The 25315-nt window shown below is 41.9% G+C and overlaps 1 protein-coding gene across 2 annotated transcripts; it reads right to left on the bottom strand.

The window, feature by feature from the left end:
• Positions 1-1667: 1667 nt before the first annotated feature.
• On the bottom strand, positions 1668-24720 carry ZBTB41 (zinc finger and BTB domain containing 41). Of its 2 annotated transcripts, XM_066379887.1 has the most exons (11): positions 24609-24720; positions 22684-23984; positions 19278-19485; positions 18487-18556; positions 17532-17679; positions 14574-14703; positions 12303-12398; positions 10837-10943; positions 9183-9288; positions 7778-7866; positions 1668-6531 (listed from the first exon to the last, which is right to left on the bottom strand). In XM_066379887.1, exons 2-11 carry the CDS (start codon positions 23828-23830, stop codon positions 5876-5878), a joined length of 2757 nt encoding a protein of 918 aa, XP_066235984.1. In that variant the 5' UTR covers positions 23831-23984; positions 24609-24720; the 3' UTR covers positions 1668-5875. The 2 variants fall into 2 exon arrangements, with proteins under 2 accessions (XP_066235984.1, XP_066235985.1); XM_066379888.1 differs by lacking the exon at positions 12303-12398.
• Between the last annotated feature and the right edge of the window lie 595 nt (positions 24721-25315).

Below are 25315 nucleotides of genomic sequence, written 5' to 3'. Positions count from 1 at the left end.
ATTTCATACTGGAACGATTATTTGTCAAATTAGCAGAGCAAACATAAACGCTCTTAAGCTTAAGTTGTTTCAGCTAAACACAGTGTGGTTCATTTTATTTACTTGTCATCATTAGTGTTTAAATTTATATTAATTAGCCACTTCAAAAACATTAAATCATTTAGTGGTTAATACATTTAATATGAAAAATATTTCAAAATACTATCTAGCTTATGAGAAATAAAATTTATATAAGCATGCCCCAGAATACTTGATTTTCCATTTGCCTGTGGTCTTTGCACTTAATTGTCAAGAAGGCATGCAGATCACTGCATCCCCATACTGTGAGAATGTGTCAATAACACCTAGATATGCTTTATGAGGACCAAAGAACTTTATATTTATTTTAAATATCAAAATAACACAAAGAACTAGTTCAATATACAATACACTTCCTAGTCTTCACAAAGAACAGGATTTTGCTATAAAGACATTTGTATTTAAGAAACACAAGACAGCCAAATTATCTATAAAACACAAGATAAAGTCACATACAATTGACAAAATAACAAATTTTGATAGTTTAGATTTTTCTTTGTAACTGCTTTGAACCATGTCCTTAATGATTAAAAACAAAACTTAGGATTTGAGACTGAAAACAAAGTTCAGAACATTGTCACTTTAATGTACATCAGACATCCCCTTAATCAGAACATTACTATACAACACAGAGCAGCTCTGGGCTCATTTTTTGGCAGCCACACTTGACTGTAATACAGTTTTATCTATAGGCATAAGTCTGATTGTTGAAGGGAGTAAAAGTATTGTCATTACACCACAGTACAATGTCCAACTTTAATGCAAGCAGGATACCAAGCAAAGAGGCGAACTACCCTTGAGAAGTGTACATGCTCATCATTCAAGAAATGTTTCAGAATTTCCAATAGTCATAATGCAAGCACTGAAAATATTTCTTTACCTAAGAATTGGGGGGGGGGTGCTACATCCATCTGTCTAATCTCTACTCTGTGAATATAATTCTGAGTTGCTGTTTATATAATGGCTGCAGAGGCTAAGTTTACATTCTTTGGGGATTCTCCAATAGTCAAAGGCTTAAGAATGCACAGCAAGTTGACAGAGTCTCTTGACTGAAACCTTCTCTCATCTGCCACGCAACCTAATAGTATTACTTTTTTCTTATTAATGCTACTTCCAAAGAGAAAGTGCAGAAAGCATGCTAATATTCCAAGATAAAAGGATTTTTAAGTAGAAATAATTTTGGAGGCAATTACAGGACGATCCCCCCCCCAAAACCACTCCAGACTTTACTAAGAGGAATGTGCAAAAGAGGAGAGGGTCTAAGGAAGATTCATCTGGGGTTCCTAAAATCCGTTCATAAAATTATTCTCATAACACCCATCATTCACTCTAATACCAATTAACATTTACCATCACCCCATTTAACGTTTTAGGAAGGCTATTTGTTTCAGATACATTGTTCATCATTGAAAATTTGGCACTGAATCTTTTGAGTAATCCAATCAGGGCTTTGAAAGTCCTAACACTTCCTGAGTTGATAAACTGAAGCTGCATGCTGGTTGGGATACTGCTACTCCTAAGGAGAAACTCTTCTCAAACGACCACCCCTTGTTCAGTTTTAGGCAAACTGAAATCAAAAGCCACTCAAGGTACAGCTGTGTGGTTATGGTAACTGATTTTTTTTTTTTTTAAAGCAGGTGGAGGAGAAGACAGAAAGACAGTCACACAATTTCATTTTATTTGTCAGATTCCTCAAATAAGCATCTAGAGACGGGCCCAGGAGTGGCTTAACAGTGACTATAATGGCCAAAATAGACATTAAAAACAAAAAAAAAACAAATATTCACACAAGTACTTAGTGCCTATTTCCCTACATAAACATAAAGCACCCTAAAAAAATAAAAATACGTATTGCCTGACCAGCAGGCCACACAAACAAGACTTATCACAGCAACAACAAAACCAAAATCACTTATGACCCAGCACGATCTAGCCAGCTGAATCAACTCTAAGCAACCGCAACACACTGACAAGGCACCGAGCATCCAACCCAGAATAGACACGGTCCAGGAGCGAATGCTCCAAATCCAACTATTCCCAAAGGATGCGGCCGAAGGGGGAAGGGAGAAAACATGACCTTAGGAACATCCTGGTTTAGCTGGGGTTTTAATTTGTTTTCAACTACAGAATTAAAAACAATGCATGGTATCTCATTACTTATTAGCCCTAACAGTTTATAGTCACTCCACTAAGATGTTTTGACACTTTTAAAGGTCAGCAGAAAATTTAATTAGTGTACCTAGTCCATGACCTACCATCGCTTATAAAGGAAGTCACTTAATAAAGCACCAGTTTAAAACCTTATTTTTGCCACTCTTCCTAGCAATAAATGACTAAGTTAGTTAAAAGTATGCAGATCACCTCCTTCTGAGTTGGTTAGATCTTGCCGACAGGAAGAACAAGGCCTAACCTTAAATGGTATTTTAGGCTGCAAAAAATAGGTGGGGTTTCTTACAAAAATAACTTCAACTTGTCTTAAAAAAAATTCTAAGGCAAATGATTTTAATAGTGTAGTGTAAAATATAAGCTTATTGTTTTGCATTTTATAGTGTTCACTTAAAAGATAACATTCAATTAATTAAACTAAGGAAAACTGAGCACGTATTCTTACATATAATTCATCAGTATGAGTATTCCCAGAGTATTTTTTTCTGTCCTTATTTTTATACATATAAACACAAACACTTAATCTTAGTATTCAAACTAACAATTTTTTTTTTTTAATCCGTAAGCCTAGGACTTCAACTGTGCTTCTTTGGACAAATATTTATTCAAACAACAAGGAATTTAAATTCTTTTAAACTATTTTAATACCTACTAAAATCTTTGGTGCATTTAAGTAAAAAACCGATTAGGTTAACAAATTCCTATACTTAATAAATTATTCAATTTACATATTAAGTGCTAACTGCTATCAGCTAAAAATTAATTTAAATAAATTATGCTTATAAAATAAAAAATTCTGAATGAGGCTAAACTTCGTTGCAAGATTCAAAATTTAAGTACAAATACAGAACTAATGGATTTTAGAGTTCATGGAACATTTGTCCCCAAACTCCCAAATATTACAAAAGTTTAACTGAAAACAACAGGCCTCATTTCTTATTTTTTTGTGCCAACTTTAAAAACTTACATACATTCAGTTTGCCTGAATCCAAAAGGTTTTCCCAATTTTTAAGTTTCTTATAATCTAATTTGGAGATTAGAGGGAGCAGGTTTTTGTTTGTTTGTTCATCAACTGAGACCATTTCATCATAAGAATTATACTCTCTCTGTCCAGCCTGTTTAACATGACAAGACAAAATGCAGTGCTTGGCACCTGGGAGTACTCATTCATGCTCCAGGGCTCCCCCTAGAGTCTAGTAACTGCCCCTTACCAATGACGAGAGCTTAACTGAGGCCTTCACCTCAGATTCCCTCTCTCTGAGATGGGAACACAGCATGACCCCTCCATTTCAGAGCTGGTCAGGAGTTTTAATGGAGATCACTGCAAAAGCATTTTATAAACCACTATTCAAGTTTAAGTTCTCTACAATAACTAAATATATTTATATGTCTCTTTGTAGAAGAGATACATTGCCAAAAAGCTGTCTACTATAAACCAATGCCTATAATCGAATCATGTATTTAAAGCATTAGCAGATTATCCTTAAAGCAACCCTAAAGTAAATACCTTCAAAAAACAAAGTATTCTTTTCAGTGTGAAAATGCAACACCCTCTTTTTCCGCTGCCAAGCATATAATACACCATACACACACACACACACAATCACTCTCTCTCTCTCTCTCTCTCTCTCTCCCTCTCTCTCACATCCCCATTGCCTTTTGATAAGTCCAAAACCTTCTATGTTGGCTTATATGTGAAACAGGGTACACTGTTAGATATAACTTCTATTTGTAATAGTAAGGTTTTTAGTTAAAAATCTTGTTCTTTATGATAAAAATTATAGAAGATATATATTTTTAAAAGTCAACTTGAAAGACTAGCAGACTAACAGTACCTCATACAATCAAGTTCAATCATGTAAGTACCCCAGATATAACATTTCCACACAGAAGAATGTTTCAAAAATAAGAATGAATCCATTGATCATATCTACTGGTATTAGAATAATTATAACATTTTAATAAATGAGGCAAGACTCAGGTTGGTTTAGTATTTACAAGAGATCCTTAGGTTAAGTGCCTCAATTCTCCACACACTAGTCCTCCTCCTCCCACTTGTGTGGGAGCATTCCTGCAAAGTACCTTCATGTCTTAAGTGCTTCCATTAACTGGTTAAATTTTATTCATTTAAAATTTCATTATTTTTTTTTGTGACCTTATTTCCCCCACAAGCACTGGGTAAGACTTTACAGTTTACACTAAAGTGCTTAAAGCAATTAGGAGTGTAAACAAAACTGAAATAAAAAACTCTTAAAATTGCTCTTCTCCAGTAGTTTACATACAAGTGACATGCTCAGAAAAATCAACCCTGCCTACCTAATCCTCCAAGCAGCTCGACTAGGAAACATCATCCTAGCTGAAGTTCCAATGACTTGAAGCGATGGAAAGTGCACAGCGTTAAAGGTACCGGCAATCACCTAGCACTAGGCCGACTTGTTCCTCAATTAATCATTCCATTGAGGTTTTGCTGTCCCAGCCCTTTCCCTTCACCATCCTCCACTTCTGTCTCATAGGAAAACAGACATCGAGGGTAATTAGACCTTAGGCTTCTGGGAAAAACATAAATCTGATTACATGGGAATCTGCAGACACACAGTGGCTCCCTTTAATTAAACAGCACTGCATTCAGACAGAAATGTCATTTGTTTGGCACCCTGTTTAACAAGGATGGAATATCTCCATCATGTCTCCTAGAGTTTCAGTAAGCCAAGGGAAAGGAGGCCAGAAAGAACCTGTTAATGCAATTTCATGAATTAGCTACCATGTCCCCTCCCTTAGCTAGACAAAGAGAGAAGCTGCGATATATTGTGAATGTGAAGGAAATGGCAGAATGCCAAAGGTGAACTCACCTTGAACCACATTGTCCTATTTTGCCTTTAACACATTATCAAGTGTATAAATGAATACCTAGATCTACCTACATTTGCATGTCTATTCATAACAATTGAAGCACAGGTCAACACTGTAATTGGGACGATTTTTTCCATTCTACGTTTTGCTGAATAAGCTACTCTTAACATCAGTTAGCTTTCTGGCTTTGAGTTTGTCAAAAGGCCAAAGGATTATAACCGGAAATTATGGCCAGATAAAGAAACACCACAGAAATCTCCAAGACGTTCTCATAAATTGAAACTCCTAGCATCACTTTTTAAAAATTGGGAGGAAATAATAATGAAATCTTATGTTAGGATAAAGAACAGTTGCAAGTATCAGTAAAGTTTCATAAATTCTTCCTGAAAGCCTACATGGTCCTTAAACTGGTTTGGAAGATGGGAAAGAAAGAGGAATGAGACCAAAGAATAAAATTTCCACTGATGGTTGAAAAAAAATTTTAAATCCATAATGTCAACAGCTAATAATTTTGAAAAGTTTGAGATACCATTAAAAATGAGCACTATATAATCTTTTAAAATCACAAAAAATGTTCACTTCAAATATTGTACCTCAAAATATGTCCAAATATTCATATGTTCAGTAAAGAGATACAGGTTCTTCTTGATTTGAGATGGTTCTGAGTGCTTGAGACACCAGAGAAAATGAAGAAACAGCAGTCCAGCTAACTGAAAAGCCATAATCTCTAGGCTACCATCAGCACATAGCCAATGAAACCACGTGGAATGTCTGGACTTCCTCATGAATGGTGCTCATTATTAGAAATATTTTGGACAGCGGTGGTGCTATCGAGGCCCAGTAATGTCCCCAGGTAGGACTGTTCTCTGGGGTCCAGCATTTGCTCAGGTCGGACTGGATGAACTATATTGGCTGGCTGAGGGGTCAGAGTATACTTTTCCAGAAAAGCCAGGTCAGTAGCTCTCGGGTAATCAGCTGACTGGGGCTGTGGGGACAAGATGTCATGTGAAGACGGCGGGAGGGGGTTGGGGTGGCGGCCCAGGTCACTCTGGGTGTCGGGCAACTGAACGGGAACGAGCGTGACAGGGACACACACTTCGGCAGACACGTTCTGCAACATCGCCTTGGCTTCCGTCTGGTACACTTTGGGCGGGTCCATGTACTGCTTTGTTTCCGCTGGAAAGATTTTGTCGTCCGACGAGTAGCCCACTGGCAAGGCCACAAGCTTCTCCTCGGAGGTGCTCGGGGGGTCGTCGGGGGACTTGATGCCGTGCACGTGGTCAGTGTGGTATTTCAGCTTGTCTTTCCGCTTGAATGTCGCGTTGCAGTGCTGACAGTTGAAAGGCCGGGCGTCAGAATGAATAACCAGGTGTTTGGTCAAGGTTTTCTTAATTCTAAAAGACTGATTGCAAATTTGACATTTATACGGTTTTTCACCTGTGTGGACAAAAACGACATTAAGTATAAGATGTATTCGCTTGGTGAGAGCATGATTTAAAGTGGCAAACTTTCCACATGAATTCTTATAGGACTTACTAATACAGCCACGTGAGTGCTTACAAGGACTTACTAAAGGCAGTCTGTAATAATATGCTATTATAAGAGTAAGCTGGTGCAGAGACTGCGTCCAAACATTTACAAGATCTCGGTCTGAATTCTGGCTACACCGCTTTCCAGCCAAACTCTAGGCAGGCTCTCCCCCTGCAAGCACTGCACACGTTCCCTCCCCTGTGATGTGGGACAATGACCTCCTCCCAGAGCCGGGCGTGGACGCCGTGAGAAGGGGCAGGAACCATGCCACGCTGGGCCTAGCCCACGGGCAGTGCTGGGCACACTGAGGCTGCACTACCATCACGGCCAGCTGTCATTCTCTCTGCAGCCTCTGTGCAACCCCAAAGCAGGACTTCCCCGTTTGGAGGGAGGTGTGACTTTGCTTTTAACAGCAGCACTGTATCAGCACTCAAGTCTTCACTGTGCTTCTTGGCTGCTGAAATTGCCCCAAATCAGTTATCTCCTGTCCTGATATTTATGAAAGCAATTGTTTTTCTCTTCCAGAACAGCAGCTTGACAAATTCCTACTATATATAAAGCACAGCAGCTACCAATGCACAAATGAGCTTCTTTCTCAAAAAGAAAGGAGCAAAGCATTACAGGCTGTTGATGCAGGTGACATGTCACACAAGGACTCCCAAAAGCAGAAAGGGAGGGACTCGACATAGCCTGTATCTCAAATTCCAGCAGCATCGCCGCAGGGAAGCAAAGCAAGACTAAGAACGTGGCAATTTCCAGAGAGCAGTTGACACAAACCACTCTCTGCAGTAACAGTGAGGTCATATCTGAACTGCTCTTTTAAAAGAGAAGAAAATAAATGTCTTTAGAGAGTTACATAGATATAGAAGCGCCATAAACAAGCAGAAAAGAGGAAAATGAGAGCTAAGAGTTGAGTAAATCCCAGATGAAAAAGTTTTTCAAATTGCACAAAGTAATATCAAAGTACTGAAGCATATAGAATAGAGTGGAAGATGGGAATGTGCTAATTTGTGGCATCAATTTTCATATAATGAGTAAAAATCTTATTGAGGAAAAAAACAAAACAATTTAAACAAGAACAAAGTTTAAATGTCCATATTTTACTCCTGAATAATTACACAAAAACACACACAAACTACCCATGAAGTTTTACCTGAATGCGTCCGAAAATGCATTTCAAGACTTGATTTGCCTTTAAAAATTTTCTTACAAACATCACACTGATGAAAGGTTGCTTTATATCTAAGAAAATAAAAAGAGTTGAGTTTGTCAGTGTAATACAGTACAACCCAATCAGAGCACAACAGTGCCCCGGAGAAAAGCACTCGCGAGACAGCCAGGTGCCACGGCGGCCACTCTCTCCATGGGATATGCACCATGTTACTGGAAAGAATAGAAGATATACTACAGTTACAGACTTGAGTATTCAGCGGAAATAGTCTCAAAAATTAAACATAGTGAGCCTGTCACTTTAAGGGAAAAAACTGACAATATTTGTTAATAATAAAATTTGAGCTTTCAAGCTGATATAAGAATTTCTAATGACTTACATAATTTCTTTAAACTATATTTGTTATTATTGTAAGAGATATGAACGAAAGCTCCTGAGGTTCTGAGTCATTTTTATGGGTTTACACAAAAGGCTGAGGACAGAAGAGTTCTAGACTCTCCGGAGCAGTGAGTCTGCAGGCCTGCTTCCCGCCCCCTCACGCGGCACGCTGAAGTTCTCATCCCCTTTCCTAAGGGCATCATGGATATTATGTCCCGGTTCTCAGCAGTGCTGCTGGCATCTAAGGAGCACAAGAATAAAATGACTACTGTGAACACACTGATTCACAAGGAGATCACAGAACACAATGAGGAAGCACCAGACCAGCACATGGAAATGTAAGGCGTGAATACAGATCCACACTGCCTCCCGGTCTTCAGATCAGCCCCAGTCCCCGCATTTATGCACACTGTGTGTGTTCTGTATAATGCTCCGCACTGTTAAACCAAGTTCCTGGCACCTCGGACCACGTCTGTTACTTAGCACTTGCTCCAAAAACCTAGTCCAAGAGCAGTTCATTCAACAGTTTACACTCAACAACTCAGTTAAACTTGGATATCTAAATTGTATTACAAAGTTGATGTTCAGGACAATGCATACCTACTTCAAGTAAAATACCATTTTAAATGCTTAGTGTGATTAGAAAGACTTAAACTCTGACTACAGCATTTCCCAATAATCGCCATTTCATTAAATAACACAATAGACATACATTTATACAAAGAGCCATAGCAATCCAACCAATGAATTCCCTGAAGAATGCCAAGATTCTGTATTAGGCATTAAGGTCAGAGTCTGCAGCTTCCTAGCCTCTGAATGCTGAGCACAAGCATGAAGATTTGCTTTTGCTCAGTTCCCTTGGGTCCGCAGAGAAGTTACAGAGTTGGGAGGAGAGCTGATTAACCCACTACGCCCTACCGAACAAAATAAATTAGAAACATGCCGCAACATCCCTCCAGCGGGACTGAGCCGAGGAAGGAACAGTAAGAAACTCAGCTGTTCCACTTACTTCTGCCACACTTTCTCTCCCAGGTGCACGCTCTTGTAATGCACAGTGAGGTGGTCCCTGCGACCGAAGCACTTCCCGCATTCTTCACACTGATGAGCCTTCTCACCTTAAAGACCCAAAATATGCATTTCAGTGTTTTCCCCCAGAATCAGATGACCACACAGGAAGATTTAACATGGGGGACATACGCCAGGAAGGTAAAGCCCCTTTATTCTGCGCCATCTGCCTCAGTTTTTACTCGTGTCTTTCTCCAGTGAATCTCTGTCTATCTTCAGGGACGTGACTTCTGCCCCACGTCTAGCCTCTGCTACAGAATCAAATCTTACCTTTCCGTGTAACACAGTGAGAGAAATGAAATTACTTCCAAACTCAGGATTTGGGGAAACACATTAAGTCTAGATATCAAACACCTTAAATGAACATACACAGTATGAAGATGAGGCCATCTTGTTTTTTCAAAAAGGACCTGAACATTTTCAGATCTTTGTTCTTTATTTTAAAAGACATCTCATATGTGGGGATTTCTTAAGTTTGCGATGAGCCACAATACAAATATAAAAGGAAACTGTAGACAAGCCCAATTTCTCATCTCTATTCTTATGTTCAGTTACAAAGGTGGGGTCTTTAAAAATCACTTTCTCCAATTAATACCAGCATGCAATCAAACCATGTGGCCTCTAGAATTAGGACTTCAGAACTCTCCACCTAAAGAGGAAAATGTGCAATTCCAGTGAGAAAGTTGTAAGATCTTTAACATCTCTTAAAAATGGTAATAGCAGGTTAGAACCTTATCCAAATACACCAAGGTTGCAGGTTTGATCCCCAGTCAGGGCACATACGAGAACCAACTAAGGAATACACAAATAACTTGACAAATTGATGTTTCTCTCTTCTTCCCCCTTCCTCTATCTAAAAATCAATATAAGAAAAATTTTTTTTTTAAGTTTTAGAGTCTTAAAAAATGGTGATAGCAACTCAACCTGCCTCGCTCGGGTCATTTCAGAATCTGAGGACTATCTGCTGTATATGATATTTAGCTATATTCACAGTAATACTGATCATCACCTGCTCTACTTGCTCAGAATTGGCTCTTTTAGCACTTCCTGAACATGGATCTGAGAGGAGAATTATGAAAGATATCCCCAGAATATAAAAATTACAAATATAATATGAAGATCTGAAATTGATCAGGATTAAGGTACTCTTCCAAAGACAGGGTTTCAAAAATTGACTATGGCATAAACTTTAACACCCAATTACAATCCTTTCTCTTCAACCATCTTAGTTTTGCTAACTTCTTTCAATTCTAGTCAAAATGACAAATGTCATCCTGGAGTTTCTGTGTAGGGAGTTGTCAACAGCAATACCTTGCATATACCTGCATAATATGCAGAATGCAATTGTGAGCATTTGATTAAAACAATTTTAAAATACCCATCATCATAAAAGGCAACCAAATGATTACAATTACACTGCAGAAAAATATCATAAAATTATATCCCTCTTAGATGCTTTTTAAAAAGGTAGTTAGAACCAGTATTACAAAGGAGTGGCCAACATATACCAAATTATAAGAATTACAGCTGGCATAAACACAATGTAGTATGTCCTTTTCAGGTGTTTTTTTTAAAAAGGGATTCTGGAAACATACTACCTGAATGTATCTTTTTGTGCTTTGTAAGGTGGTCGTGACGAATAAACGTTTTCCCACACTCATCACACTCGTATCTTTTATCGTCGTGGTGCACTCGTAGGTGAAGTCTGTAAGGAAGAAGAACGGAAGGCCACTGAAAACAATGAAACCGAAGGAAAAACATGCTCCCGTCCGCGCGGTGAGAACCGGCTGTCACCCCAGCAGCCCCATCAGCTGCGGCTCCGTTTCTGTGACTCCGCACCCTTCCACTCTCACGACCTGACTCCCAGCTTCCACCCCGACTACCTCTTTCAAAAAGCACTTCCCCTTCAGCACAGGCTCACACTACTTCTGGGTGACAGTCCTTCCTGCCATTTTAGGTGGTCTACTTCACCAAACCAACCAAATTCTAGAGTTGTATCTATGTGGCTGGTGAAGTCTCAGGAAGAGCAAAGCAGGAGTGAATCCAGAAGGAATCAGAATCAGACAAATGGGGAAGTGCACAAGGGACAGACACCAAAGGTGGCAAGTAACATGGCCAGTAATTACAGAGGAACCTTCTGGAGAGTTGGCAGCACATTTACAAAGTAACAGCTGAGAATCAAAGTAAATTTGTAAGTAATCAATTTTCTGACAATTCCATTTCATTACTTTTCTTCACATACAACTAAACAAAATGAGGCTCGTTTTATAGTTACTCACGAACTGATTGTAAAAGATTTAGATTATTAAATTGATTTAACTTGAATTGTTTTGAATGTCATGTCCCAGGGAAACGAAGAACTCTCTCATTCCAGTTACCCGACATGCTGGTACTGCTATAACTACACCCAGCAAACTGACTGAACTATGTGTAAAGGGGAAGCATTGCATTTAAACTTAAAAAGAGGTAAATAATAAATGAAAGGGTAAATAGCAAACCCTCAAGATTAAAATTCTTCAGAACATTAATAAAAAGGAAAATTGTACACATATCTCACAGTACGTATTCACCTATTATTTATTCAGGGAAAACTCCACAACTTTTCAGAAACTGCAAATGTGGTCAGGGATTATTATAAATATAATCATTTAAGTTCCAACTAATGAAGACTTTTGAAAACTGAGAATCCAGGAACTTTCAACTTTGCCATGTATTCATACCAAACTATTCTTTGACAATCAAGAGTGAAGAAATAAACTGTCTAAAACACCAGAGTTATAAAATTTTTTTTATTAAAAAAATAAATCGATCTTTAAATGACATTGTAGACAGTAAAGCATCTGGCAAATCTGGTGATGAGGAAATATTTAATACAGTTTTATACCACAGAATGAAGACAATGTTAAAAGTTGCAGGGGTGGGGAGTCTACCAAGTATTTTTGCACAACTCTCTTGTCAGAAGTGTTAAGAAATGGTTTAGTTCAACAAATAAGTGATAAGAAAATAGAAGGAAAATGAAGACGTAGCTTTACTTATTTAGGATAAAGAAAACAGCCTGGCCTACCTGTATGAGCTCCCATGGCGGAAGCTCTGCCCACAGATACTGCACAGGTGAGGCTTTTCTCCACTATGGATCCTCAAGTGTTCTTTCAGGGTAGTTCTGTGTTAAAATACATATATATTTAAACTAAAGAGCTTTTCAATGCCAACGTGAGCACTGGACACAGATTTCCAAAAGCTCATTAGGAGGGTGTTTAAGTTAACAGATACTCTTCTAGGGATAGCCTCACCCACACAAATATGTTTGTGTCTCTCCCCTTAAAAAATAAAGAAGCTCTGGCCGGACAGCTCAGTTGGTTAGAGCATTGACCTGGAATACAATGGTTGCTGGTTCGATCCCCGGTCAGGGCACACACTCTCGCTCCTGCTCTTTCCCTTCCTCTCTCTGAAAAAACCCAACAAAATAAAACATTAATTCTACTGTCTTGTCTAAAAAAAAAAAAAGTAAGAAATAATTTAACTTGGACCTCCTTTGTCGTTGGTTTGCTCAAACACTTAACTATCTAGCTTAAACAAAGTCTGGGGAAAGTACAAACAGAAAACATTCCATTGCTATCACTGGACTAGGTAACACCAATGTGGTTTTGGTTGAAAGCGTTCAAAAATGTATGGGGAATCCAGTTTACCAGCGCTAATGCTTATAAACAGGTGTTCGATACTCGTTCAGAGTGTTTTAAGGCAAAGAAAACTCTGTGGGTACTTGGGATTTGCGATGCCACATTGAATAGGGAAACATCAGAGAACACAATTCTCGTTATCCCTAAGTACTCCGGTCCTGCGGACTCTGAATGGCTACTGAGTGACCCCGCTGGTCACAACCCATCAGCAGTGTGTTCAGCAGTTCTGAGATTCAGAGACTTGCCACTGAGGTAAAGGGCTGACAGTTATTTGTCGGGAAAGAAAGGAGAAGGCTGTGTGTCTGCCCCTTGCAGGCCTCTGACTATCACTGCCCCTTGGGTGTATTTCAATCCGTGGTGAAGTGTGAAGGTGGCTCTGTGCCAGCAGGTGGCACGTTTCTACAGGGCCCACCACCACCTCACTGGTGGGTCTGCAGTTACCCCGAGTTTTATGGAAAACATCCTGAAAACTATCCCTAGACCCCTATTAAGTAATAAAAGTAAAAACATGGAAGGGTTGTTGTGGGTTTGTTGTTTGTTTTTGCAGAAAGACCTTTAAGAGGAAAAGTTTATGACGCATAAAAACCAATCTGAGCACCTGACACGCTAAGTGGACCAGGTCCTAGTGGTCCAGAGGTATGGTTGAGGTGAGTGGGCTGATCTAAATATTTTGCTTCTGAGCTTATCATGACCTACCTCTAATTTTCACAAATAGTTTAAAAAATTTTTTCTAGAAAATAAAACGAATGTGCTCAGTTAAGGGTATGAACCTCATTAGCACCAAGTGCTGTAGAACAGCAGAGGACAGGTAAGAATTTGGGGCAGGGAGGGGTAACACAATTACTGCTCAGTGGGTACAAAGTTTCAGTTATACCAGATAAGTTCCACAGATCTGCCATGCAACATTGTCCTCATGGTTAGCAACACGGTCTTGTGCATGCAGACATTTGATCAGAGGGCAGATGTTGTGCTAAATGTTATAATCACAGTTAAAAAAAATTTTTTTGAAGATACTGGATCAGACCTTCGGTCCCCTAGTTAAGAGGAAACACGCCAGCAGGGACCCTCCCAGTAACAAGCTCAGCACGTAGGGGTCACAAGTGGTGTGGACCGACGGCCCATTACACACAGAGCAACTGACGCGCTGGGAGCCTGCCGGCCCTGAACCCACTTTCCCTCGCTCCCATGTTAGCATTCCTGTTTCTGGCTGCCTCTGTCTTCAGGTTAGTGCCTCCTTCTGCTGAAGCACATGCCTTAGTTGCTTCAAGAGAAAGGGTGGGATAAGGCTAGTCTTCCGACATCATGAAGAAGGGCTTTACTATACTCAAACTTGATTGTTACTTTGACTAACAACGGAATTCTAGGTTGGAAACTTTTTTCTTTCAGAATTTTGAAGGTACAACTGCACAGAGAAGCCCAAGTAGTTCTAATTCTTAAGTCAGTGTATGTGACTATTTCTCCCTAGAAGAAACAGAAGGTTCTGTCCATCCCAGCGTTCTGAAGTACCACAAGGAGGTCCGTGAGAGCAGGTTAATTTTCAACTTAAAGCATGACTCAAGCATGGTGTGTCTGTGTTCCTCTGATCATTATACATGACATTTATTACTGGTTTCTGCAACCCAGTACCAGGATTTTCCTGCATGTGGAGAACTCCTCACCTCTCCCGCACTGATTTTCCACAGATAAAGCAAGTCCATTTTCTCTTCCCACCATGGGTACATTCTATATGGCGTTTCAGATTCCCAGTGTCATTAAACTGGCGACCACATATATCACATGGAAAAGGACCTAAAAAGGAAAAAACAGTGTGCACTTGAAGTTGGAGGAGTAGACCCTAAGTTAAACCCGACTGGGACATGTGAGGCAGCAGGCTGTGGGTACGCTGGGGGTCTACGACTTGGGAACAGTATCTGAAGGGGGGCAGAGGGCGGCCATGCAGGACTCAGCCTGGCACCTGTGGGACTCAACTGTCTCCAGCCAGAGTGTTGGACTTGAGTCATACTGTAGGACACCCAGCCAGTGGCAGAGACTTGCTTATTGTTGAGGGGAAAATGCCCCACACTTTTGGTGCCGAGGTTTCAGAAATGAGGTGCTTTGTGTGAAGAACAAAGGAGACTCACAGGGAAGCACAGCACATAAGGCCTGGGACTCCCCACAAAGGAAGAGGCTGCACTGGGCTTTATCCTGCACAGCACTATCAACCATGCCCACTTTTATTAGAGGATACATAGTAACACAATGCAACCATTCATTAGTAGTTTCCTTTTCCCTTCTATTCCTACAAGACAGATTTACAATCACTTCTATTATCTCCAGAGCTGAGTACAGGGCCTGGCACCCACTATACTAAATGCCGATAAACTAATGATATAAAAAATTGAAATGGCCAGTTCCTCGTTTGAAATCAGATTGGGAAAAAGTAGAAAACGTTACATGATAAATTTCTGGGAGGGGGCCTGACCAGGCTGTGGCGCAGTGGATAGAGCATCGGACTGGGATGCCCGAGGACCCAGGTTCAAGACCCCAAGGTCGCCAGCTTGAGTGTGGGCTCATCTGGATTGAGCAAAGCTCACCAGCTTGGACCCAAGGTCGCTGGCTCAAGCAAGGGGTTACTCGGTCTGCTGAAGGCGATCAAGGCATATATGAGAAAGCAATCAATGAACAACTAAGGTGTCAAAACGAAATACTGATGATTGATGCTTCTCATCTCTCTCCATTCCTGTCTGTCTGTCCCTATCTATCCCTCTCTCTGACTCTATCTCTGTCCCTGTATTAAAAAAAAAAAAATTCTGGAAGGGGGAAGTAATGAGAAACTGGAAAAATTAAGAGCGTTCATGCTTTGGAAATATACTGTTCAAGGCAGCAATATATTTGAAAAATGTCTCAGACTTTGGAAAAATAAACTATAAAAGGAATTAATGAAAGAATAAAGAGTTCATTATAAAAGCACAATGGGAAGAAATGGCATTTGAACACACGTGGAGTTCAGAAGCACAACAGTGCCGCTCAGTGGCCACGTGGTTCTGGGGAACTTCCCACATAGACGCGTCAGAAGTGAGAGGTGTCCCCAACATGTGTACTGCGTCAAGTGCCTTTACCATGTTGGGATCTGAGTCTTTTATTCATTGACTAACCCATTCAGCAAGTGTTTACTGATTCTTCACTCACTACTCACTTCTAGGACTGAGTTAAAAGCTATGAAATATGCCTCCTCCTCTTCCTCCCAGCTCCCCCCCACCTGCCCCCAAAAAAGGCACTAAGAAGTTGGGGAAAGGAGAACAAACATTTTGCATAGCTGAAAATAACGAGATGAGGCTAAGACAGTGCCCAGGTAAGCACGCTATGAGAAGTGTGTGTTAGGCAGAGAGAAACACCTACCAGGACAACTATGCACAAAGGGGTAACCGTGTGTGCAGAAGGCTCCAGCCGGGGGAACACAGAAAGGAGTGGTCTCCATCACGTCCGGGTACTTACCAGGGCTCTTCAAACAACAGGCTAGCTACATTTTGGTTTCTTTTCCCTGTAGTGGATATCCAATTTTGCATTCCAGAAAACCTCAAAACTTTTTATTTATGAAGCTAAGCTGGGAACTTAAACTAAGGGAGATTTCATGTCAACTCACTAGATAGGATCTAATTAGAAGATTTGACTTTGCAAAGCTAAGGGCTCTGTTATTCTCAGGGATGTGGAACCTGGACCATCAGGATCAGCATTTCCTGGGAACTGGTTAGAAATGCAAATTCTGAACCCCTTGTCTAAGGTGTACAGTGACTCAGGGGACAGGAACTTAGAGATGAATGCAAAGAAAACCGAAAAGATATCTCTGTGTATGAAATACACAAAGCAGTATTCTGTTTGGTACATGTGTTTCCATAAATAACGGTGGCCAAAGATGCAAAGCTACTGTGAAGTAAGAGTCTGGATTCTGGACCATTTTACACTTTCCCCAGTGACTAAATGTCAGATCGTTCCCATGTCTAACAACTTTGTACCCTTAATTAAACTGAACTGAATTTGTTTTTAACCCTTTGTATAGCACAAAGTTTTCACTTTACATTTTAATTTCTGCTACATTTATTACCCCTGGCAGCTTTATATTAGTGACCAATTTCATAAACATGAAGCACTACTTTTATCCAAGCGGTCAACGGAAACATTGAACAGGACAGAGAGAAGACCCCTACTTGGCCTGACAATAATCCATCATTCGGATTAATGGCTATAACTGTACCTAACGGCACTACCCCCAAAACCGGAAGTCTCCACCATGGCCATAAGCCCAGGGGAGATCCAATATGATACTGAATTCCAAACAGACAAAGTTTATTGCACTCCCTGAAAATGAGTTTTTTGCAACACAAAAGTGCCATATCCCCAGCACTGGACAACACTATCCAACAATCAATGGTGAGCAAATGCAGTTTAGAATCCAGACACATCTGCCACTGAAACAATAAACAAATGGACGCATTTCCCCGTCTCAGGAGCTGCAGCATATGCAGTGTTCCTCCTGATTCACACCACCTCTCCCAAGCAGTCCCACAGCGGCAGGCCCATAGCATGCCAGGACAGTCACTGACCGCTGGGACTGCTCCTAGAGAAAGCAATGTGCTTACCCAGATGAAACTTTTCCTGATGCTTTAAGCGTGCAAACCGTGACTTGAAATGCTCTTCACAATAGGTACACTTGAAAGGTTTGTCCTGAGAATGCAGAATCATATGCTCCTCCAAGTGTGGTCTTCGCGTGAACGACTTCTTGCAAATCTACAACAGATACACAAAAATGTAAGGGAACCTGAGTTAAAACTGAATGACAAAGCTCGTGATGAGGAATAAACCCATGTTAAAAAAGAGTGCGTTGAAAGTGGTGTCCTGGGGCGTAAAAAGCCCCACTGTTTTCAGCGGGCTTCTTGGGTCCTGGCTGCCATTGCAGAAGAAAGCTCAAGTAACCCCATCAAGGGACCAAAGCAGAGATGACTCAAGGGCCCCAGCCAACTGTCCTCACTGAGTTCCTTGTGGCCATCCAACACCAAGCTGCCAGCCATGCGAGCGAGCCACTTTGGAAGTGCCCCCAAACCAGACCACCCATCAGCTAAAAACAAATGAATGGCTTCAGCTGAAACCATGTGGAACAGAAGAATCACCCAGCAAAGCCCTGCTGCAAGGTTAGCTGACTGACCCACTAAATGGTGAGATATAATAAAAATGATTGCTTAAGGGCATTAGGTCATGAGGTGGTTTGTTATGCAGTGACAGATAATCAGAAATGCTGGGGAAATTCTAACGTTAGATATTCTTGTGCAACAGTGACATCAGTTTATATACACAGCTTTAAATACACAGCATGATGATTAAATTAAAAATAAAGCTAGGATGCCTGTTTGTCAGATCCATCATCTAAAAACTAACCCACGCCAGCCTTAATTTATCAAAATGTTAGGATATCAGTGCATAAGAGGAAGCTCTAAAGGGGAGCTAAGCTAAGTGTCTACTACTTGAACATCAAATGATTTTACTAAAAGGTACCGTTACATTTAGTTTGGTTTTCTATTACAAATTAAAAGCTATTACATCACATTTCCAACTTTCACTCTTAGTCTTCTTAATGGAAATAAATTCTTGTGCATTTTCAGGATGAAATCTGGAAGAGAAAAATAAAAAAATGATTAGGAAAATAATATATTAGTCAAGTCAACAGTCTATATAATCTGTGGACAGTGATTACAAGAACCAGACAGATTCCTTTCTTAGAGACATACACGTGCATACTTTAAGAATATATGTAGCAATAGCATTTCAACAAATGAATGCGTACGCCTAAATGTATGCACAATTTTCAAAGAAAAGTCTTGATATATTTTAAGTACATTTGGGGATCTAGCTATTCACAGATAATCTTCAAGGTAATTCACTCGATTTTTTTTTTAGTTCAGTAAATTTAATTGCTTAAGAGTTACATATGCAAACAGTACTAAATATTCTTTCTTTCACAAATTTTTATTTTAGCAACTAAAAATAAAACTGAGCATGAGGAATAAGTTTCCTAGAGTTCTAAAACCATATTATTTTTAAAAACATACTTGCCAAACCAAAGACAGAAAGCAGGATAACCAACTGCTATTTCTTAAATTTCAGTAGTATAGACTAAGGAACTCGTTTCATTATCAAAAATCCTCAACTCCACAGCATTAATAAAAAAATGTGGAGAAACTAACATTAGCTGCCCTTCATAAATCTATAGTCTGCAAAGTGTTAAGCAATGAAGGAACTGGAGACAAGCACTCCACCAATGTTCTCAGCTTACTATATATTTAAATTAGAAGGTACAATGAAGAGTATTGAGGAAGCAAGATAATACTTGCCTCTTAACATGCTTGGCTAATGTCTTCTTGCTTGCATGAAGTTTATTACAATAAGGGCACTTGTGCTCCTTCTTATGAAATTCTGTTTCATTACTGTGCTTCTTTCTGTGAACAGTTAGGTTAGACTTTGTCGAATAGCGCTGGTGACAAATATCACACTCAAAGGGCTTCTCACCTGTGTGAACACGTGTGTGGCTCTCATATTTCCCTATAAAAAGAGAGAAATCGAAATTAAATTCAGTACATTTATTGGAGTGATTGCAATTTGACAGTGAAAAAAAGAAACTCATGATTAATAGCCTACTTAATGTACAGACCCACACCCACATGTGAAAAAAGTTGACCGAAATTTATAACTTTGATAAACCTCAGACTTATTGTTCTAAGCTAACTGCTCATGTGTACCTTTCCTCAAAAACTTGGGTCACCACTCTCCCTGCTGTGTTCAAAGTATGAAATTTAATCTGAGACTTTAAGGGGGGGGGGGGGGAACAAGTGGTCTTGCGTATCCCAAGGTAAAACCTGGAATGACTTTTCACAGATATCACAAATAACAAGCAGGTTTTATAAAACAAAAGCTAAGCCACATTACAGTTTAGACTAGCATTCTACAATCTAAAGGTCATTAATGTTTACAGAGTCAACTCCTTAGGTTGTGACTAGCATGGCGGGGCAGTTGGGGCAGGATAGTCTAGAAAATATCAAAGTGCATTCACACTAGTTGGTACTTCACAGACTCAACTACACTAGATTAACGAATAATAAGAGCAGTTAGTATTCCTTGAACACCTTCCAAATTTCATACATTTTAAGTGATTCACAAGGACTATCCTGTCCAATCTCCATAATAAACCCCAGTAGAAGGTAGTCATAGCATCACCCCAGCCCACTCAGAGGAAACAAAATACAGAGAGGCCAAGTAACCCGCCCGAGATCTGGATTCAAAAAATGCAGGCAGTGGGACGTCCCCACAGCTGGTGCTTTTTAAACCGTTATGATATAATATCTCTCTCTAAGTACCAGAGGAGAAGTACACATCTCCAATGAGGCTAAGGAAAATGGGAGAGCATAAAAGGGGTAATGTAAAATACATTTGGAAAGCTAGGCTGGAAATAAGCCTACAGTGTGACCTATTTATTCCCACAATTGTCAGGGCTGCCCATGGTTTAAAAAGCTGCAAATGGCCTTCCTCTTAGTATATCAGGACCACCTTCTTGAACAGGACTTTCTCAGATTACGTACAGAGAACTCCCATTTCTTGGGACATGAAAAGAAGTACCACAAAAGTGTCTTATAATAAAATTAATTCAAGAAATGCCAGGTTAAGCAAAATTAACTGGTTTCTTTACTGAGAAGTTGACAGAGTTGATGCAGATTGTGAATTATAGCAGATGGCCTTCTCAGTCGAACTTGACATAGAACCCCTATCACAAAGCATCTCCCTGCCTAGTGTTCAATAGCACAGTTTGAGGTCTATGTGCTGGGTCTACAATGCGTTTGTGAACTGACCCCCTTCTCACTCATCTCAAGTCAAAATAGGTCAAATTAAGACAGAATACGGGGAGCACGTGCTGAGAATACAAAGTCTCAGAAGCATAATCTATTGAAAAGATGAAACATTCTCAGGTTATCTCAAGCCAAAAATGTTCTCTCCTTTATGCCCCGCAGAGTACTTGTTTATAGCTCTACAAGAGCATTTATCCAGGCCAAGATGAACATGGTTACTTGTGTATTCCTATGCTCTTCCAACTGACTAAGCTATTCAAGAAAATTTGTATTATTCATGTTTGTACAGAGCCATATAGCAAAAATAGTAATATATTATTAAGTTGGGTTTGTCAAAGCTATTCTAATTTGGAGTGAAAAATATTCAGAGGCACAATGAAAAGCAAAAAGAGGTCACCACTGGTATGTCAGAGTATACTGTTGCATATTTTGAGAGGAAATAATTACCAATGCCTTATAAAACCAATTTGCATCCAAACCACTTACATAAGTAACTCAACACTGCAAGACACACAGGGATTAAACTGAATAAATAATTTTACTAGGTCAGATTCTTTTTTTTTTTTTTTTTTTTTTTTTTTTTTTTTTTTCTGAAGCTGGAAAAGGGGAGAGACAGTCAGATAGACTCCCGCATGTGCCCGACCGGGATCCACCCAGCGCATCCACCAGGGGGTGATGCTCTGCCTACCAGGGGGTGATGCTCTGCCCCTCTGGGGCGTCACTCTGTTGAGACCAGAGCCACTCTAGCGCCTGGGGCAGAGGCCAAGGAGCCATCCCAAGCGCCCGGGCCATCTTTGCTCCAATGGAGCCTCGCTGCGGGAGGGGAAGAGAGAGACAGAGTGGAAGGAGAGGGGGAGGGGTGAAGAAGCAGATGGGCGCTTCTCCTATGTGCCCTGGCCAGGAATCGAACCCGGGACTTCTGCACACCAGGCTGACGCTCTACCACTGAGCCAACCGGCCAGGGCTTAGGTCAGATCCTTTTATCATTTTATGTGGTAGAATATATTTCCAATTTCATAACCTTGATTTATATGGAAATAGCTCAACTGTTGCATTTAAAAGTTTACATTAGAACAGTTCATATAAGAGACCACCAAAAAGTATCTTACTAGCAAATATTAGATCTCTTGAACTTAAAAATTCACTAACATTATTCTTAACTTAAGCTGACAGACCACATTTCCTACATACACATTTCTAATAAGGTAAGAGTTGACTTACTCATTATTATAATAACCAAAGAATCTACTTATTAGGACACTTCCTAACAGCTCTATCTACAAAATTAAATCACATTCAGTATAATTTTATTCTCAACTATGTATTAGTCAAATCTGAAACACCCCAATTCCAAACAGTACTGGATACTGGAAAAGGGACTGTATTTCTAACTCAAATATTACTAAGTTCAAGGGGGAATGGTATACTAATTATTAAATTAAATATAATATAGTCTAATTCAATTTCCTGACTCAAAAATAGCACTTGTCTATGAAATTTAATTAGCATGGAAATCAAACCTCTGTATTCATCATAACCGAAACTTTGGAGTTTCTCATACCAAATACATGATCCAATGATCTGTCGCCTACTGTCAGGGACAGGAGAAAAACAAAATAAAGGCTAAGACAAATATTTCAATTCCTGAGCAATAACAAATTTAAACTAACGAGGAGAAAAAAGAAACATATATCGAAAATCAATTACTGGCCCTGGCCAGTTGGCTCAGCAGTAGAGCATTGGTGGGGTGTGGATGTCCTAGAAAGGAAATCAAATACCCACCCTAGCTGTCTTTTTGAAAATCTACTTTCCAAATTTAGTTTTTAATTATCACCTTTAAAACATCCCTGAGAAGTTAAGTGATTACAGTACAGACGGAAAACAAGCCCTTTCTTCTCACCTATTCGGTCAAAGGTTTTCTCGCATTTCGGACACTGCAGGATCTTTTTGTTACTGTTCTGGATGACCACGGGCGTCAAGCCCTCGTGAATACTTCCCACAGCATCGCCGGCCTCGGGCTCCTCCTCGGCATCATGGTGCTCCTTGTCACTGTGCTCTTCCGTGTCAGAGTCCTCCTCGGACATCTCCTCTAGCTCATCCTCCTCCGCATTAGAGTCACTTCCCGGGTCCTCAGAGTCGTTCCGGTCGGACTTGTCCTTACAAAAAGGTTCTGGATTCAAAGGCTCAGACCCGTCACCGCCACTTTCCGGCTCCTCCTCACTGCTGCTATCCTCGCCCTGGCCTGGGCACTTCCGGCTCCTCTCCGACCTCCTGGTGGAGAAGCTTCTGTCCAGCATGTTTAACCCATGTTTCTTCCCTAACCAGAGGGATCTGTGGGTTTTGGCCAGGTGATTCTCCAGAGACTTTTTGTAACAGAAATGCCTGCTGCAGAACTTGCACTGGTGATTGTGACCGGACAGCCCTCCCGGGAGCTCGCCCAGAGCTCCTTCGGGGGAGGACTTGTCGCTCAGCTCAGCCTGGAAAGGGGCGGTGCTCTCGTTGTTGAGCAATTTCACCGCATCGATGATGTCCAGGAACTTGGCGGCCTCTAGGACGAGCGGGATCTCATACTTGTACACAAAAAACTCCGACGTGTACAGGAACTCGAGCAGATGCTGGAAGACTGAGTGGGTGACGTGGTCCAGGGTGACGACATCCGTGCTGGGGTTTTTGCTCAGGCACGCATGGAAGTAGCTGCTGCCCACCGCGACCACGACTTTGTGCGCACTGAATTCCTTCCCTTCCACGACGATGAGCAGGTCGCAGAAAGATGGCTGCTTCTGCCGGTCGTCGTTTAAATACTTGAGCAGGTTCTTGTTATATTGCAGGGAACTCAACAGCTTCCTCTGGTCTGGATTTGGAGACGGGGACGCCGGGAGGTCCCGGTAACAGCGCAGTGGGTCTGGAGGAGGCCTCTCGGGGCAGGGGGCGTAGGTCAGCTGGTCACACGCCCCCAACCCCGCGACATGGCCTTCCGAAGAGTCTTGAGGGTAGCCCAAGCGGATCTTCTCGTCAAGACTGGAAGTCACCTTCCTCCTTTTCTTCATTGCAGTGCAACAATTTCAGAACAAGAAACTTCATAAGTGTCTTCAGGGATGTCTCCAGGAGGAAAAAAAGAAGAAAAAGAAGAAGGAAAAGGAGAAGAAACTAGATCGTCTTGGAGCCCAGCTTCTGGAGGGGCGTTCCCCAGGGTTGCATGGTCTGCAAAAGAGCAAGAAACCCATTAGACACTCCGCGGCCAGGCACTGCCCAGCCCTGCACGCCACCCGCGCACCGACCCTTCCTAGGTCACGAGTAAATGTTGACCCGGGGGTGACTGAGATGCGGGGGTGGACAGGGAGGAGGGCCGCGCTAGGGGAGACAGCCGACAAAAGGCTCTTCGCGGGGCCGCAGCGCACCTCTGGGGCCGGCCAGACGCGCGCGCTGGAAGGCGGGGAGGACCCGGACGGGCGCCCCCACCCCCACCCCAGAGGGGGCAGGTGTACCAGGGCTGCGCCGTTGTGCAGGGGCTCGGGGCTGGTGACAATAAGGCCTCGGCGGCCGCGACACCCACATCCCTCTGTTAACATGCTTTCCTGAGGCGTGCAGGGCTCGCCACTGTGGGGACGCAGAGTGTCCCTTGGCCAGCGCCGCCCAGTGGAGGCGACCCCGGGAGGGCCCCCAAGCAGAACGCGTGGGGGTCACCGGAGTGGGGGAGAACGCCAGCCGGCCCCAGCGCCTTCGCAGGCCCAGACCGGGCGGAGATCGCGCCTGCCGACAGCTGGCCCGCGCCCCTCCCCACCCCAGGGTCCCTAGGCAGAGGGCAGAGGCCCGCGCAACCATTACCAGGTCCCCAGGGCTCCCCTGCTGGCTCCCAGCGCGCTCGCTCCAGCACCAACACACTTCCGGGTTCAGCCCCCCTCCCTTTGCGTCGGCCCCAGTGAACACGTCACCCGCGCACGCTGCAGCCCAGCTGCGCCAGAGCCTAGCACACGGCCCTGAGCGGGCCATTGCGCATGCGCGCGCACCCTGCCATGCGCATGCTCCCTGCGGGCTCCTGTACCGCCAGGGCAACCTAGCTATACCCCCAGATTCGTGACCTTCTGGGTTTTCGCCGTGGTTTGGTAGCCTGTGGTGATTGAACCCGTGAAAACCGTGCTGAGAGCCTTGCTGGGGAAGGGCAGGGGGCAGGACGGGTGGGAGTTGAGGAGCAAAGGGCAGAGACGCCCCTCTTGTGTGTGGGCAGCGTTTGTAATGGGCCACACAGCCCCAACCGAGCCGGTCCCCAAACCCTGCATCAGAGGAACCCATGCTGCAGCGTTTTCTCGTTTAATTCCTGAGTTCAAGGGCCAGTGCGGCTGCTACTAAAATGATTCTCTCACCTCTTACTGTGCACAGAAGACATGGAAAATGTAGATAATGTGTATAACATAAGCTGATGGGTCAGGGAGAAGAGCCAAGAGGACAACTGGAGCCTGTGCCTGAGAGTCTGCATTTCTAAGAGTCCCAGGCGGTGCTGCTATTGCTGGCCTGATGGCTTATTTCAACAGACT

This window comes from Saccopteryx leptura, chromosome 1 (genome assembly GCF_036850995.1).
Source record: "Saccopteryx leptura isolate mSacLep1 chromosome 1, mSacLep1_pri_phased_curated, whole genome shotgun sequence".
In the NCBI taxonomy this organism is placed as follows: Eukaryota; Metazoa; Chordata; class Mammalia; order Chiroptera; family Emballonuridae; genus Saccopteryx; species Saccopteryx leptura.
This window is presented reverse-complemented; position numbering and strand designations above follow the sequence as displayed.